Consider the following 16,530-nt stretch of genomic DNA (forward strand, 5'->3'; position numbering starts at 1 on the left):
TATGCTATTGACTGGACATGTTGTACATGGGGAAGAACTCGCTCCCCACATACACACACACCCTGCACAAATAATCCCTCAACAGATTTCTGCCCTTGTCCCAGAGATCAGGCAGAGCGATGCTGGAAGGCACATACTCATTTTTCCTCTCTTTCTGTCAAAACGTTTATTTCCCAAGAGTGTAATTTCTTCCTCTTCTTCTATTCTGACTCTCTACTTTTTAAAGCTGCAGAAACAGTTTATTAAAAAGAGCAGGTGGTAGTAACCCTCCCTCCCTGCCTCCCCAAAGTTTAGTTGTTTTCCAACATGCTAGAATAACATAGCACACACGGAAACCTGCATGATAGCATATTTGATTGAGTATGTCTACTTAGAAATACCTGAGTGGTATCCTCTGCACTCAGAGCTTGACTAGTATTTTTGGACCCAGAAGAGTAGAGTGCCAGTAGAAGCAACTGAAAGATTATGACACGAGGAAAAGCAAAAGGTTCTCATTTACATCCACCGTATTTTAAGCAGACCAAATGTGTCAGGAAATAAAAGCCTGATCTTGCAACGTAACAGGGCTCAAGAGTGCTGGGGTCTATATGAGTATATCACTCACTCAGCTTGCACTTCTACACACACACACGACTTCGTAACCGAGCGTGGAGCTCTACTTACTTGTTGTCACTAATAAAGTCAATAATTTCCTGTTCCATTTTCAAGAGTATCATTCTGTCCCTGTCAAAAATAAATGCAAGGAACTGTAGCATCAACTACCAATAGCCATTTTAGTTGAAAAAAATGAGTATATCAATAATTGTAAGGCAATTCCATGAGCGTGGTCAGCCACCCTGATTAAAAATGAAATGTGCTTTGCCTTGGCACATCTGGAGAAGATTCCAGTCTGCATTGCTGCAACTTCCCTGACACGAGCAACAGAGTTAGCCCTTCCTTGCTCTTAGCATAGTCTGAGAGTGCTTCTAGCCACACAGGGCTGTGATCAGTAGGTTGCAGTCCCTGCAAAGAATAACCCTGACTGCTATGGATAGCTCTGGTGCTTTATCACCATTTTTGATGGAAAATTAGATTTTCGACTAACCTAGTTCTTGCAAGAACAGAGATGCCGTCCACAGAAATTTTCAGCATTTTGTCAGACACATCTTTCCCTAGGCATTGACCATTAAGTGAGAAGAGTGGGCAAGCTAATCTAGTTAGAGGATACAATGGAGAACAATGCCTTTGAACTATGACTCCCAGGAGGCAATATTGCTCTCACTCCAAATACTGTTTTCAACTGGAAGTTCTCAGATGTTCCTTCTTTTCCTCCTTCTCCTGAAGAAAACACGTAAAATTTTCCCCTGCATAGTCCCACACATACAATTAAGCTTGACAGAGTCCAACACTCCTTAGCGCTTTTGAAGTTTTTAATGTTGTGCAGATAAAACAATTCAAGGACTTTGTTATCTATACAAAAGGTTACACAACCTATTAGGTAACTAATTATTCATAGCTTTCCTTAATTTCAGTATTATATAGTATCTACTTAACAGATGCCATTGAACTAAACATTTAAAGCACAAAGTATAAAAATGTAACAGATTCTTCCTTAGACATTTAGAGGTAAATTTAATTTTGATATGAACTAACTGCTCCAAATAAAAATTGGAAATACCAAAAGCAGAATTCAGCACTATGCACACAATATTAATTGTGTACAGCATTGCCAGAAGAAAGCTACTTTATACTCACATACAAGTCTCCAATTGTAATCACTACACTACTGCTAAAATCATGTAGAGGCTTTATGCAAGAAGCTAAGGACAAATACCAAATGTCAAAAAGCGAAATTAGAAGTGAACTAGAAGGGGAGTAAGAATCAGTGACTTCTTATAGCTTTTTGCTCAGCTGAAAACCTACCTCCTTTACATTTTCCCTCATAACCATCTCCAGAACTAATAAAACATGGTGTACAGTTTATGGGATTCAGCTTATGGGATTTCTGAGAATGCCAGCTACAATTTCAAGAGTACCAGCTGTAATGTAGAAAATACCTACCTGGGGTTATTCTTTAATGTATTTATGAGAAACTCATGCAAATCTATGCCTGTTGAGTCTGTATACTCTTGACTGCAATCTGAAAAATAAAAACAAACACCTCACATTCATTTATTTTATTTCAACAGTTATGATTAAGCTATACTGTAAACCAAATTTCATTTTCCAGTGACAATCTGTGAGCATATGTTCTGAAATAATATATTCGTTTGGAGTTCAGGTGAAAAAAAATCTACTCTTGGAAGCATAGGGTGGATGTGCATGATTCCTCTATAGTGTTTCACAGAGAATGCAGAACCAAAACTAGACACTGAAGGAAAGCGTTGGTTATTTGAAAATCATGAGGTATCTTCAATGCCAATCAAGATCCTTCCGTGTTCTTCCTTTAAACTACGAAGTATAAAAATAGTTTTATCCACTGATACGTCTTTGCATCACTTAATATACACTATACACACAGAAAATGAAGCATCGTGCCAGTGGGAATTTTATTAGCATTAACAGACTGAAAACCCAGTGATGCCTAAGAGTGGGCAGGTAACGGTGATGTGTGACAGCAGTTAGAATTAATTTTTCAGTACTGTCGTACTGCCTGAGTCAAAGGCGTGTGCAGATCCTCAAGCTGATGTGAACTGTGAGTGCTCCATTGAAGCCAACTGACAATTCACACCAGCTGCAGATCCGCACCCAGGTAGGCAACGATTCTTTTTAAGAGATTACATTGCAACTCGGTACCACTGACAAATAAAAATATATATTTTTTAACACTATATTTAGATACAAAAACCAAACAAGTCATAGAAGGTGGTAATAGATGACAGATAACTAATAGTAGATGGCAATACAGGTTAAAGGTCACGGGTGGATTTCCTTACGCTATTTAAGAGAAATTCTCCAAGATAGAGGAGCAATACTGAAGAGGATTACTCTGCTGCCTATATTGTACAAATGACTTGTCAGTGTATTATCATCAACAGGGAAAAGTATTAGTCTTACACTTATATAATCACACCTTTACGTATATATGTTCACGCTACCATGATTACATGTTCAGAAGAACTAATTTTACACACACAAAATATATATATATATATATAACATCCACATTAAAACAGTTTGGAAGGTTTCTCACTTTCAAAGCCCAGCATTTGTATGAAAAACACTCATGCATACACATTACATGTTCTGAATTTTCTCAATGCATGAGAATACATTAATATTGTGTATTTATGCACATAAAGAAATACATGCTTGTTAAAGTAATTATATCAATTTAAATATTTCAAGTTCACCTTTTGATAACATTCTGGTCTTGTTTTTTTCACTGTTTTTATCTTTATTTTTATCCTTTTCTTTTTCTTTCTCGGTGTCATCTTTACTAGTTTTGTCTTCTTCTTGCAAACCAGGAAAACTTGAAAGTTGTAGTTGTATTGATTCCTGTTGGGAGGAAGAAAAAAAAAAGATAAATTCAGGGCCAGATTCAGTACAGTTCCCATGACTTTTAACCTGTGTAGATATGCAGATATGCATTAAACTGTGCATGGCTAGAAAAGCTAAAGCCAGATACATTTCTTTCCTTTTTTTTTTTTTTTCCCCTCCTCTCTCTCCAGGAGAATAATGACATCTTAGAGGCCAAATTCTTATACTAGGTGAATTTCTTTCCTATTGTTTGCAATCTATAAGCTTTTATTCTACCTACGTACGTTAAAGGTACGTTATTCTACACTTTAATAACTCTCCTCCAAGAATTGCTAGAACAGTGAAATGCATTTCATATGAGCTTTAAGTAATTCTAAAATTTAACCTATATTAAATATGTGATATAATGATTTATGGATAGATGCAACTCCCCCCCCCCCCCCCCCCCAAAAAAAAAGAACATTGCAAGTTCACGTGAACTGCTTTGTACAAGAAAATGTAGCATCAGCCAGCCTGAGCTTTTCAGCTCTGACAGAAGAAGCATGCCAGCAAGTGATGAAATCAGCTGTACTCAAGAGGGCTTACTAAGTTATTGGGTACTTTATATTTAAAGACATATGCAAACAGGCCTTTAGCTTAAGGGGTGAATTGTGCACCACCATTTTCTAACAAGTTGTGGTAAGTGAAATTTTCCAAGGCATCACAAATTTTATCCTCAAACTTCAGTATTTCAGAGTCTGAGTCCTTTTGAAAGCATGCCTCAGCTTTAAAAATTAATTAAAACCAAGAATTCAAGCTGTTTCACCTTTTCTGATTTGCTTTAAGAAACTTGTTATTTCCCACTTAACAACATTACTTTACATTGGTTTTGTTTGGACAAAACACAAATTGATACATCTTGAAAAATATAAATAATGCCATGATAACCTCCAAAGAAAACAAGCTGATTGTACAAAACTTAAGGGAGCATACTTCTGTGTTCACATTTTTTGAAGAAAAAATTGGCCAACTATATGCTTTGGTGTAAAAATGCACACTTGCATTAAGCTGTGACAAAACTCCCTGATAATGCAGTATTTAATACATGAGAATCCTGCATGCCCAATAAATTTCTGGTATCACATTAATGAAATCCAAATTTACCCTTAATAGAGAAAATCTGAAATTGTTGAATGCTAGTAAACTCCCTTATGTCACAATTTTTCAAAGAATACCAGCATTCCAGAAATATCAATATGAAACTTTAAAGTAAGGGCTTTTTTTGGGTGGTTTTTATTTTTATTTATTTATTTCTAAAGTAACCAGGTCATTATGAATCCAAGTGATATTTTCAACATATTTTTTAAAAATAAACCTTAGGTTTCTGGATGTGGTTGTTTGGGATTATTTTTTGTCTTTTGTGTGTGTGCGCGTTTTGTTTGTTTTTAAATGAGAACTAAAATCAGTCACCATAACACATGTAAGACAAAATCCTTACAGAACAAGATATCAGCATAAACATGCCACGGTAAGACAGGAATTGGATAGTTTCTCAGCTTAATCAAATGTGGCACGGAAGACTCAAGATGTAAGGTACCGTAAAAGAGAAACATAGCCCTAGAGCCCAAATTTAACCTGAAATACCATCTTTAATCCCTGCTTCTGTTAGTTCTGGATGACAATATTAGCCAAAATCTGAGTGTACAAAGGGAACAAGGGGGAACTCCTGGCCTTTTGAGATAAGGATAGATAGAAAAATGTTTGCTAACCTGCTCAGTTGCTCTCAGGGGGCTAACGTTATGCCTGCTTTCTTTCACTTCAAATGGCAGTTCAATTTCTCGTTCAAATCACGTTTGGATCAACCACTGCCAAAAGACCCTGAAGGACAGCTCTGATTCCCTGCACTGCCTAGAGCAGAGTGAGTGTGCCATTAGCTTTTCCCAACAGAGGAGAAAAATGTAACTGGCTGTGCCATTCTCAGGACATTAATCTTAAGCTTCACAGTGGCTGTTAAAATGCACTTATTTCATTGGAAAGAAAAAGGACAGACTTTACACATAAGCACACATATGAACACACAATAAATACTGTTTTACATGTAACGTAATACTTACATATTTGATTGCATTAGAAGAAATACACAAAAGAGCTGTAGAGTCGTGAAAGCAAACTACTGTATATTTTGTTATATTTTTATTGATTTTTCTCAATAATAAAATACAATGTTAATAAATACATTGATACAAGGTAAGTATAGTGAACAACAAAATAAATGTTCAAATTGCAATAATACACTTACTGGTCAATAGTATAACATTAAAGGCAACATTCCTTGTAAGTAAGGAAATAGTGAACCATCAGGTAAGCGTTCAAGATCAAGTAATACAGGTAAACAAGTTTTTTTTTCCCTGCACAGGGGAATAAAGGCAAGTATTCAAATATAAATACAAACATCAAGTCTGCAGTATAATCCATACTCTGTAGTTCTGGCAATGTACCATACATTCTCTGGTAATTAATTTCCTGTGCTTTGTAAACCATTAAGATAAAATAATTAAAAAAATAAATAAATCCAAACTGAAAATAAGCTTTTCCTCCTCTAAAGTGAAAGCAAAGCAATTAGGTTGGCACAAAACTTTCTGTACCCTTCAGCCAGTCCAAGGAGGAGACTGTAGGTCCAGCTTTCCATGGCAAAGCTGAGCTGCTTTCATTAGCAAGAGGTCAGCAAGAGCAAAAATGCAATTCCTCCCTCATTAATTACACCCAGCCAACTGCATCTTTACAAAACATATGCTGGGGTCCTGGGAGTCACTTTATCTTCCGTTATTGTGTCAATATGGTCCAGGAAATCCTTGCCATACCTGGTCAGATCAGGTAAGACCAGAGGCTGTGTGGCAGGAACCCCTCCTCTGCCTGGTGTTGGGGCACGACCTGTACAGGAGTTTTACCTCAACGCCTGCCAGTCTCTTGGAGATGTGGTACAGGACCTGTGCAGTACATTATCAGCTACGGCGCCATGCTTAGTACAACTTCTTTATATTTATATTACTCTCCTTTTCATTCTCCGTTAAACAATAGAAAATACAAATGAAAGAACAAAAGCCACGCATCTTGAGCAACACATGTTAAGCTAGAAGCATATAACTACAACAGAACAACTGATTAAATAACCTATCAACTGCATAAGCGTCATTGTAGAGCAGTAGAACATGTAGAAGTCCCCCTGCTAAACAACCTGGTTTTTGGTCTTTCAAGAAAAAAAAAAAAAAAAGAAAAACCTCTCCATACTTATGAGCTAAGAGGAGAGCTGAATTTGTTTTATTTCAAGTCAGAAGAAACTGTGATAAAGTACACTTAAATGTGATTTTTGTTTTTGTGCTAAGCTCACAAGAAGTTATTTCCTCAAACTCTTTCTATAGCTGATCTCATTTGCACATACAAATTATATGCAGTGCTTGTGATTTTATTTTTTTTCCTTCTCAAGTCTTATTCTTAACAAGCAAACAAATATTTGATTTTTCTTTTTTTTTTTACTTTTGCTTTTGGGGGTGGAGGGGGGTGGTTTGCAGCGAATCTACAAAGACTACCACCAGCATTAGACTCCAAGGTGAAGGGACAGAACTCTACCAGCCGCTGGGAATACAACACTACCAGTACAGATAAACTCAAATATAAGCTTTTTGATACTGGAAACTCTACACCAAGAGTTTAGTAAGCAAATGCCACTCAGTAGGAGGCACCTTTGACTCTATTAAAGTATTTCAGAGAGTGAAGGACCTGTAAATTTGATGTGACTGATATGAACTGGGGTCTCAGAGGAACCAAAAACCAGAGCATAATCATAATTGTAACTGGTGCAGCCTTGAAGGAGATAGCCTTAGAAAAAAGAACATATTTTTTGATTGTTACTTTTTTTTTTCTAAATCTAAATTCTTTTGAATTCTTTTCCATTTGCTGAAATTTTCAGGGGGTCTGGAAAAAAAAGCAAACAACACCCTGTGACATAATGTAAAACTAGTATTTCAAAATAAAGTTCACGCTAAACCAGATAACTTCATAAAAATGTGTTTGTTGTTGGATGTAATCTTTCCCCCAAGAAAGACATTGGTAAATGCCCAGTTAAGTAACATAACCATGCAACAGCACATGGAGTTTAACCATGCAGCTAACAGCAATGATGGTAAATGTACCTGATTATCATGAAGACTTTCTGCTCCTGGGCGAGGGGATGTCTCTTCGCACACAGCAAGACTCCGGACAAGTTTTCCTTTAGCTCCTGACTGAATAAAAGAGAAAGAACACAAGACAGAGAAAACTCCTGCTGACCTCAAGTCGCATAAGCTGCACACATCAGCTATCCCTAAACATCCCAAATAACTGTTACATACCCACCCAGAAAAACCTTATCTGCCTTAGATGTGACAGATTGTAAGCAATGAGCCACTTGCCACATACGGAAGGTGGTAGTTTTCTTTTTGCTTTTAATAATTTCCGCTGCAGTTCACTTACTTCATCTAAGTCCACTAAAAAATTGAAATAGTTATTCCAATCCAAAGCTAATTCAACATAAAGTATAACTCAAAGGTTCTCTGTTTTTTTTCCTTCCAGTAACATTATACCAAAGGAATACAAACAATAAAACCTGCAAGTTTCACAGACTCAGCACTTGAAAAATTGAAAGAAGCTTCCCTCCCACACTCCAGGAAGATTCTTTCCCCATCCCACATCTCCCCAGAGAGATGGTCAGTCTCTGCTCCTTTACAACGAGATTACACCATTAAAATCAAATTCAAACAAAAACGTTAACTTCTAAAGCAAAATCAATGATTTTTTTTCCTTCTCTACTGGTGCACTCAAACACACATGCTGCCTAACACAAGCATACATAAACTCAGCAGCACGAAAGCATGATGGATAAATAAAGGGGAAACTGACATAGTTTAATCTAGAGGAACTCCTCTGCCTTTGTGCAGCAAGATTATGGGGTAAAAGGAAAGACAAAATGAAAAAAGCAAGGAAAAAAAAATACAACCAATTGATGAAAGGCCAACATTTCAACTGCAGACAGACATTTGATTGAATTTCTTTATCCTACCACGACACCTCATCATGCAATTCCAAACAGAGATGGACCATTACCTTGGATCTCTTTTTCTGGTTTGCACCTCGTTTCTGGTTATAGAAAAAAAAAGTGCAGTAGTTATCATTTCAGGGGAAAATGTGCATGACAAGAGCATTACCAATAAATAAAGAGATCAAACCACTCCTAGAATTCTATTTTAATGAGGTGCTGATTGCAAAAACAACTTCCCCAAACCCAGTCTGGAACAAATGTACAAATAAAACAAATGTTGCACAGTGATTTGCAATTTTTGCATATAATAAAAGTACAAGAAAAGGCATACTTAAGTAAATGCTCTCCCTCTCCAAATTCCTCTTAAATTATAGTCTCCCCCTTTATTCTATATTCCATTGAGCAAAAAGGATTTAGACCCCCTCATCCCATAGTCTTCTTATTAAATTATCTTCTTAGGCTTTGCATAACAACTTTTTGTTGGCAGTAACACCTACAAACCAAACCACACATTAAGTAATTATTTATTAGTATTACCTGTAAATTCATGAGATCAAGGTAGTTTTCTAAATCCCCAAAGAGGGAAAACAGTCAAATATTTCACCAAGCTTTAACACAGATGTGTAGGAATTAACTTCTCAGAAAAATTAGTAACATGGACAGCAGCCTAAAGAGCTTGAAAGGTATAACAATAATATTTATTTTATAGGGAGATAAAAGGACCAAAATTAAAAATAAAAAAGAGACAGTCTAAAATTATGAGAGAAAAAATAGAAGTATAGGCAATGGAAGAGATCACAGAAGTGGAAAGGCAAGCATAACACATTAATACTTAACACACATATTCACTTTTCGTGTCTTACCTGCAGCTCTGTCTTGGCATCGCTCAGCTTTTCCTCCTTTTCCTCTACTTCTGAGCTTTCAGATTTATTAAGGATACAGTTGTCTGGGGTCGCTTCGGAGAGGGCAGACTCCTGCTCTTTCACAGCTTCCTCTGCTGTCTCCTGGTTCAATTTACCTTGTTCAGACATTCTTCCAGACAGAAATTAAAATAACAAGATTTGGTGACCTGAAAGGTCAAGATACCACAACACAAAAACACATAAAACAAAACACCAGGAGTGAATTTTTATTTTACTTTTTTTTTTTTTTTCTCTTCCCAAGCAAGTCATTTTATTCCCCTCAATACACAAGCCAAACCAAGCAGCTTGGAATCTGAAAGCTACATATGCCCCAGGTGAAGTGATGTAGTGAATCAGCAATATTGGGTAACAGCAGAATTGAGTTGGGATAAACAAGCAGAACTCCAACCTAAACAGTCTTGGTGGAAAACAGATTTAAGGTATGTCACTGGGACTCCCTGCCCAGCCCCTGGCTGCAGAGGTGCAGGCAGGGATGGTAAGGGACCCTCTGCAATGGAGTTCAGTGACACCAGGCAGGGAAGGACCCATTCTGCCTTCCAGGTCACTAGCATGCTAGTGCTCCCCTCCTCTAGACCTTTCTTTCTTTTAAGAAAAAGAGAACAGTCAAAAATAAAATAAAAAGCAAGCACCAACAATACCGCAGCTTTTCAACATTCAACCATGGCTTTTGCATATGGCAGAAGCCCGTAGCACTCACTATTGGTTAAAAAAAAAAATATATATATATATATATATAAAAAGTCAGTTGGAGAGGTAATAACTCAACATAAATAAGAAATCTAAATTTGGCAATAAAGCTCTCATGGTCAGCATTTTCAGGCATCAAACTGACAGCTCCATTATTAAAAGTCATAAGCCTCTTCTCAAACCCCATGTCACTCTCGAGCACTGTGAAAATCGTACAGGAAGCCATTGGCAGGTTATTTCTAATGAAGATATCTCAACTGAACTGCATTTACTCTCAGCTCACAATAGGTTGTTGTACAGAAGCTTTAAAGGCTTTTTAAAGTTAAAGCCTGTTATTATTCTCTCTCTCTCTCTTTTTCCCTCTAGCTCCCTCTCCAAGCCTCCCCCACTTATCAACTGTCAAATGAGACTCATGAATAATTTAATCCCCCCCCCAATCCATGTGGCTTAAGATGCATTTTAAGAAAAAAAAAAACTGCAGTAGAGAAGAAGAGTTATTTCAGAAAGTCTTCTGCAATATCTTGCCACTTCGCAACAATGATACAGTGGCAATTAAGCAAAACCACACTTTGCCAAGTTTCTTTTTATGGCTTGTAATCAACACTCAACAGATCCATCATCACTTACCTCCAATTTTTTAGGCTTCTTTAAAGTGAAAAAATCAAACATACTAGTGTTTTAAAACCTTACTGGTTCAAGTTTTTGCTCATTTTTGACATGGTAAGCAAATAAAATCCTTCCTACATGATACATTAAAACACTATTTTATTTTGAGAAGAAATACGGATTTTGCAAGATAGGAAACTACTGGTTCATAAACAAGGCAACTGGAATATTAAGCTTATAAATTAGATCACAGTAAGCCAATTCAAGCCTTGAGTTGGTCTCATTCTCCCCACCCTCCTACCCAGGAAGTGTAATGGCATTGGTTATTCTGCTGCTACATCTGAAACCTGAAGCACTTTGCTAACATTTCAAACCATGATGAACTGCGAGACCAGGAATTGGTCTGTTAAAAGATCTTTGATTTGTTAAGGATTTACAGTCAAGAAATGCGTACAAACAAGTTCTTCATGGGCACGTTATCCTGGTAGCTCATCTGCATACTTACACAACATGGAAAAAAAAACACAACAGCAACAACAAAAAAACAAGTACAGTCATAGTTTATCAGCCACACCAAAGAAACCATTTACCTGAAAAACTGCTATAATTCCCACCGTCTTGCTAGCGTCTTCTGTTGCTCTTCGCTAGTTAAGTCCACACAAATGATCAATGACAACTTGAGTCCCATGTCCCCATTAACAGTTCAGCATGCCAACCTCCATGCTGGTTCTTCAGGGAGTTTGACGGATCATCGTCAACCTGGAAAAGATGAAAATTAAAAAGTAATAACGGTAATGATCATTGTACGGTTAAGGATGCAATAGATAGGACCAGTTTTCAAACACTAATGACCGGCTTAAAGCAAATCACTTTCACAGCTTGATCCAGCTGCACCTGTCTCAAAACTGCCTGCTTCTTCTCTAATGAAGGCTAGAGCCGGCTGTTCAAGTCATAACAGCTCCTACGCAAAGAGATAAAATTAACAATTGCATTATGCACTGAAGATTACTCACTTCAATTTTAACCTTTTTTAGTGAATTCCAGCACTTTTCATTATAAAAAGCATATATACATATTTATATATAAGCTCATCTGTTTGCTTCAACAGAAATCAATGAGGGAATGAGCAAGAAAGACTCGACTGTTTTTAACTACAGCTTGTGCTACAATTAAAATCTCAATATTCAAACAGAATTGAAAAAGCAGCTAGATGCTTTTAGAAAGTGACCCTCTGCCAGGGCGGTAAATTGAGGTACTTGTTTTAATACGCTGAATAAAAGTTGAAATGGTCAAGAATAGGAGGAGGAAGGGAAGAGAAACCCTATCCCTCCAAACACTGCCAAAAATAACTTCCTTTTCAGGCTACGTGTAGGGTACATAGGAGATCTCCAGGTTATCATCGGGGAAATAAACCTGAAGAAAGAGTTGCCTCAGCGGTGTAATATATGCTGCGCATCAGGCCCGTGTTGGCCAGCTGAAGAACTGGTCTGACAAAAAAGGAGCATTTTGGGACAAATCTGATTTACAAGCCATGGCTGCATGCACAAAAACTACAGTAGGAAGAAACCCACAGCACTCTGCTTGGGAAGAAAAAAAAAAACTGAAGACTGTTTCAAGTCTAATATTAGACGCCTTGTTTCTGAGACACTTGAAATTGCACCTTGTTGCAATTGCCTTGCAGTATGTTACCGTGCACAGGGGCTCACAACATTAAGGTAGCTGAATTTCATGAGACAGAAACAGAATTTACCACTTCACAAAAATCAAGTCCTGCTGCCTCCAGAATCTCAGGTGCACCCAGGAAAAGAGCACACAGCTCTATACACTTCTATAAGCCTACAAACTAACATATACAAAAAGTATTTCCTTTCTTCAACATGCTTTATTTGTGCAGAATAATACAGAGTATGTCTTCCCACTTACTTTCTAGTATTTCCAACAGGCTATTTTCAGTAAATTTATCTTACTGAGAAATATACTTTAAGGATCACTATGAGAGTGCCAAAGTAACAATATAGAAAATCATGCCTAAGCAATCAAGCACATGTAAAAACAGACTTCATGGAGCCAATATCCCCCCAAATCAAAACAGACACACAAACAAACAAAAACAGGGAAAAAAAAAGAAACCCAAGGAAATACAGTGCGTTACAGTTTCACCTGTAAAACAGCCAACCAGAGGAGATAACATGCAATCAAAAGCTTTCAAAACTAACCCTAGAAATAAGTAATTTGTACCAAAATCAGAAAACAAAAGATTATTTCAGGATCCTTCAGCGTTACAAATTAACTGTTCATAAAGCAAACAGAGCAAAACAAAAACAGGCTACAAACCGAGCAAACAAAGGGTATCAGATCCAGCAAGTGATCTGCCAAGACTTCAATAAATGGCATTTCTGGTCCTGTGCTACAGATGCTCAACATAATCTTATCATGCTTTACCAAAGACACATTTCTTCATAAACTGAATTCCCCGTATTGTTACACTTAAGATCTCTGATGCCAACATAATTTTTCATTGTCAATCTATGAGAAAACCACAGAATCTTAAGTTAAAACAACAACAACAAAAAATCCCATATATTTTCCCAAGAAAAAGTGGGAAAATAAGCTTACAGCATGCAGCTACCATTTTTCAAACCTGCAATGCCCATGTTTGTTCAGATGATTTTAAAAATTCCTTCAGAATTATCTTCTGATTGGGGGGGGGGGGGGGGGGGGGAAGGCAGGAAGAATTGAGACATATACCAGTCAGAGTCAAGCCTTTGCCTTCCCTTAATATAAATTTCCTCCTCCTTCATTAGGTAACTTACAAGTGATGACTAACCCTTTACATACTACAATACGTAAAATACATTTCTGGTTGTTTGGGTGGGTTTCCAAAGAGACTCAGATTTCTACAAAATGCTTCAGGGAGTATATAAATAGCAAAAAGGCATCAGTCAGGAAATAGCCATTAAGAGTGAGAGGTTTTGATGGAAAATACGTTTCTATTTTTCGCATGTTTCCAGGATATCTAGTTATTCAGCGATGAATGCACTTTTTGCTATTATCAGTCCTGCAGTGACAACACTGCCATGGAGAAACATATTGGATTATTCTCTTTCCTGCACATCAACAGAAATGTCAGTGCTGATTTGACTGTCAAACCTTCAGCACCCAAGTGACGCAAGAGGCTGAGCACATGCACTTGGGGTTTTGATCCTCAGGTAAAAACAGCAAAGCTTGTTGCTAGGCAAAAAGCACCTTCCTCATTTGCAAGTGAGCCAAATGTTATAGGGGTCTTGGGATCTTTGAAGTAGTCTACAGGAGCTTGCGACAAAATTTGAGCCTCTAGTTCCTTAAAGCAATCTGAGCACTACACGCAGCACTGAAAGAGAAAACGCAGGTGCACACCAAGCTTTTTTGTAGACCCTCTTGAACACAAATGATATGATCAGTTAGCAAAGAATTTATGAACACCAGCTGATCAGAATATGCTGCAGGATGAAAATGTTGTTTCTTTTCAAATGGTTTTCTTTATCAATAGGATTTTCACTTCAGAAGCTGAGGACGCTACCAAGCTGGAGCAGATACTGCCAAAGCTCAAAGACAAAAGGACAGAAGAGGGAGCATACGGCCACATATGTTTGTACAACGCATGCCATGCAGATTCCAAAAAAAAAAAAAAGTCCGTAGGAAGAAATACACTTCATTTCATGCAGGAGTTTAGAAACTATACCCAGAAGATGAGCTGTCATAAAAAGCACAGAATAGAACAATGAGCAAAAGCATTAGAAAGCCCTTCTCAATGAGCATCTGATAGCTGATCATCAACTGAAATTAAACAGAGGCTTCTAACAAAACCCTAAAAGCCCACCATAGGAGAGCAAGCCATTCTTGTATTAAGCACCAGGAAATATTTTCATGGTCTCGAAGGTATTGCATGCTTCAGTTACCAAAAGAGGAATTTTGAGATCCTTATGCTCCGAATAAGTATTGTCATGTCCTAGTTCAGAAGAGAAGATGAGCAGGTTTTAAGCCCAAAGAGTTTACCTAGGAGCAGGCAGCAGCTGCACACTGCCTGAGTGACAGCCAAGTTTCTTCTCCAAATAAAGCTGCTGAGCAGAGTGGTGAAGTCCTTTTCAGCTCCTGCGGCTGAGGTAGGCAGTACCTACATGTCAGGATCCTCCTCATCTCATGGTGGTTCTCCATTCACATGGATGGCTCAGAGGTACAAGCCCATACACTGAAATTATTGGGATGGGAGGATTCAGAGTGCACTTCTGACCTCTGAATCTACAGAGAGAATCCTCTCTGCCACTGGAGACAGATGTCAGATGATTTCCACTACACAACACAGTGACTACAAACTGACTACAGCATTACCTTAAAATCATCTGTACACACAGCCTTCGATGTTGCCAAACTTTTGTGGTTTAAAGCATAAACTTGCTGCTATTTGACCTTTACTTAAAAGTTGCAGTTTCCAGCATCAAGCAATTCTAAGGCAATCTCAGGTTTAAAACTGAAAACAAAAGCTTCAAGTCTTTGTGGTAGCTTCAAAGAAAAGCTTTAGAAAATAAACCCTATTAAAAAAAAAAAAGCAAATAAAACAAATCCTATATTTTTTAATTTTGTACACACTACTACTCAGTTATCAGTCCTAGTCCTCTGAATCTACGTCATTAGACCTGCAGTACAGAGTGCTCCTTCCTGTTTTCTCACATGTATGGATTTGTAAGCTGTCTGTTTAACCTTAAAAAAACAAGGACAGAGTATTTATAGTGGAAATGCTTGAAGCCTGATTTCCCACCTCCTCGTTTTCACTTTGTCCCCTCTCCGTCATCACCACAAAAACTGATGTAGTGATTGCCTACATTTTCTGTTCCCACATGCTACAGACCTTTGTGGATAAAAGGTTATTTAGACTTATTTATTGTTGGCATTTTAACACAAACTGTCAGATAGTACAGCTCTTTTTTTTTTTTTTTTTCCAGGACTGGCTGAAACACAAGCATCTCTGTAACAGTGCTGAGGCCACTGACCCACACTAGCCCTCAGTGGCAACAATGGTCAAACTTAACATAAATGGGATGAACTGAGCTATTTTGGATCAGACTTCAGATCCTGAGACACCCAATTCTCTTTTAGAAAGAAAACAGGAGAAGAGCAGATATGAGGAACAGCATCCCAGCTGAAGCCTCTGTCTTCAGATGAATAAAGACTAGCATTAACTTTCCTCCCAACCTGCACATGAAATCCAGTATTTACAAGTTACAGCAGGATGAGAACAGTCTAATAATCAAAAAAAGAAAGTGATTTTTTTGTGATTTCTACCTGATTCTGTATTTCAAAGAGATCCTCTTGCTCCTAATGGATTTTCACCAATATTTTCCACTTCAATCTCCTGTCAGAAGACCTCACGTCAATCTCACCATCTTCAGCCAAGTAATAAACGACCATGTTCCCCCTAGCTTGTTATATTTCTACAAAGCTAGAAGGTCTGACCAGGAAAATAAATATGGATGGCCTACAGGGAAAACCTGTTTTCATGCATAATAAAAGGCTTCAAAAAAGAAAAAAAATACCCACACTCTTTTTTCTGTCATGATGACCATTTGAAGTTTTCCAGGATCAGCATGAAAAGATGCTTTGATTGAACTGGCTCATAAATGTCAATCACATACGTTTGTCAGAAGCTGAGTAACACAAACTTTTAACAAGATAATCAAATGTATCAATCAGCACCCTTGGAACGAGTTGTATGCTTTAGTCCAGCATTCAACAGAGTCACGCATGTCAAACACATGCCAATTTGTA

The 16,530-nt window shown here is 37.6% G+C and overlaps 1 protein-coding gene across 33 annotated transcripts in view; it reads right to left on the reverse strand.

Moving 5' to 3' along the window:
* Positions 1–16,530, reverse strand: part of ARPP21 (cAMP regulated phosphoprotein 21) — a 202,625-nt gene that overhangs the window by 93,374 nt on the left and 92,721 nt on the right. For 29 of the 33 annotated variants that reach the window (XM_066992407.1, XM_066992411.1, XM_066992413.1 and 26 more), the window contains 7 exons: positions 11,319–11,487; positions 9,376–9,581; positions 8,578–8,610; positions 7,629–7,718; positions 3,333–3,477; positions 2,041–2,119; positions 664–723 (listed from right to left, as the gene is read on the reverse strand). In XM_066992407.1, coding sequence (XP_066848508.1) covers positions 664–723; positions 2,041–2,119; positions 3,333–3,477; positions 7,629–7,718; positions 8,578–8,610; positions 9,376–9,543 — 575 coding nt within the window. In that variant the 5' untranslated portion in view covers positions 9,544–9,581; positions 11,319–11,487. Of the gene's footprint in view, positions 1–663; positions 724–2,040; positions 2,120–3,332; positions 3,478–7,628; positions 7,719–8,577; positions 8,611–9,375; positions 9,582–11,318; positions 11,488–11,580; positions 12,986–13,062; positions 13,371–16,530 lie in introns of those variants that run through there. The other 4 variants (XM_066992431.1, XM_066992415.1, XM_066992417.1 and 1 more) reach the window with 4 other exon arrangements.

Source organism: Anser cygnoides, chromosome 2, assembly GCF_040182565.1.
Source record: "Anser cygnoides isolate HZ-2024a breed goose chromosome 2, Taihu_goose_T2T_genome, whole genome shotgun sequence".
Classification (NCBI taxonomy): Eukaryota; Metazoa; Chordata; class Aves; order Anseriformes; family Anatidae; genus Anser; species Anser cygnoides.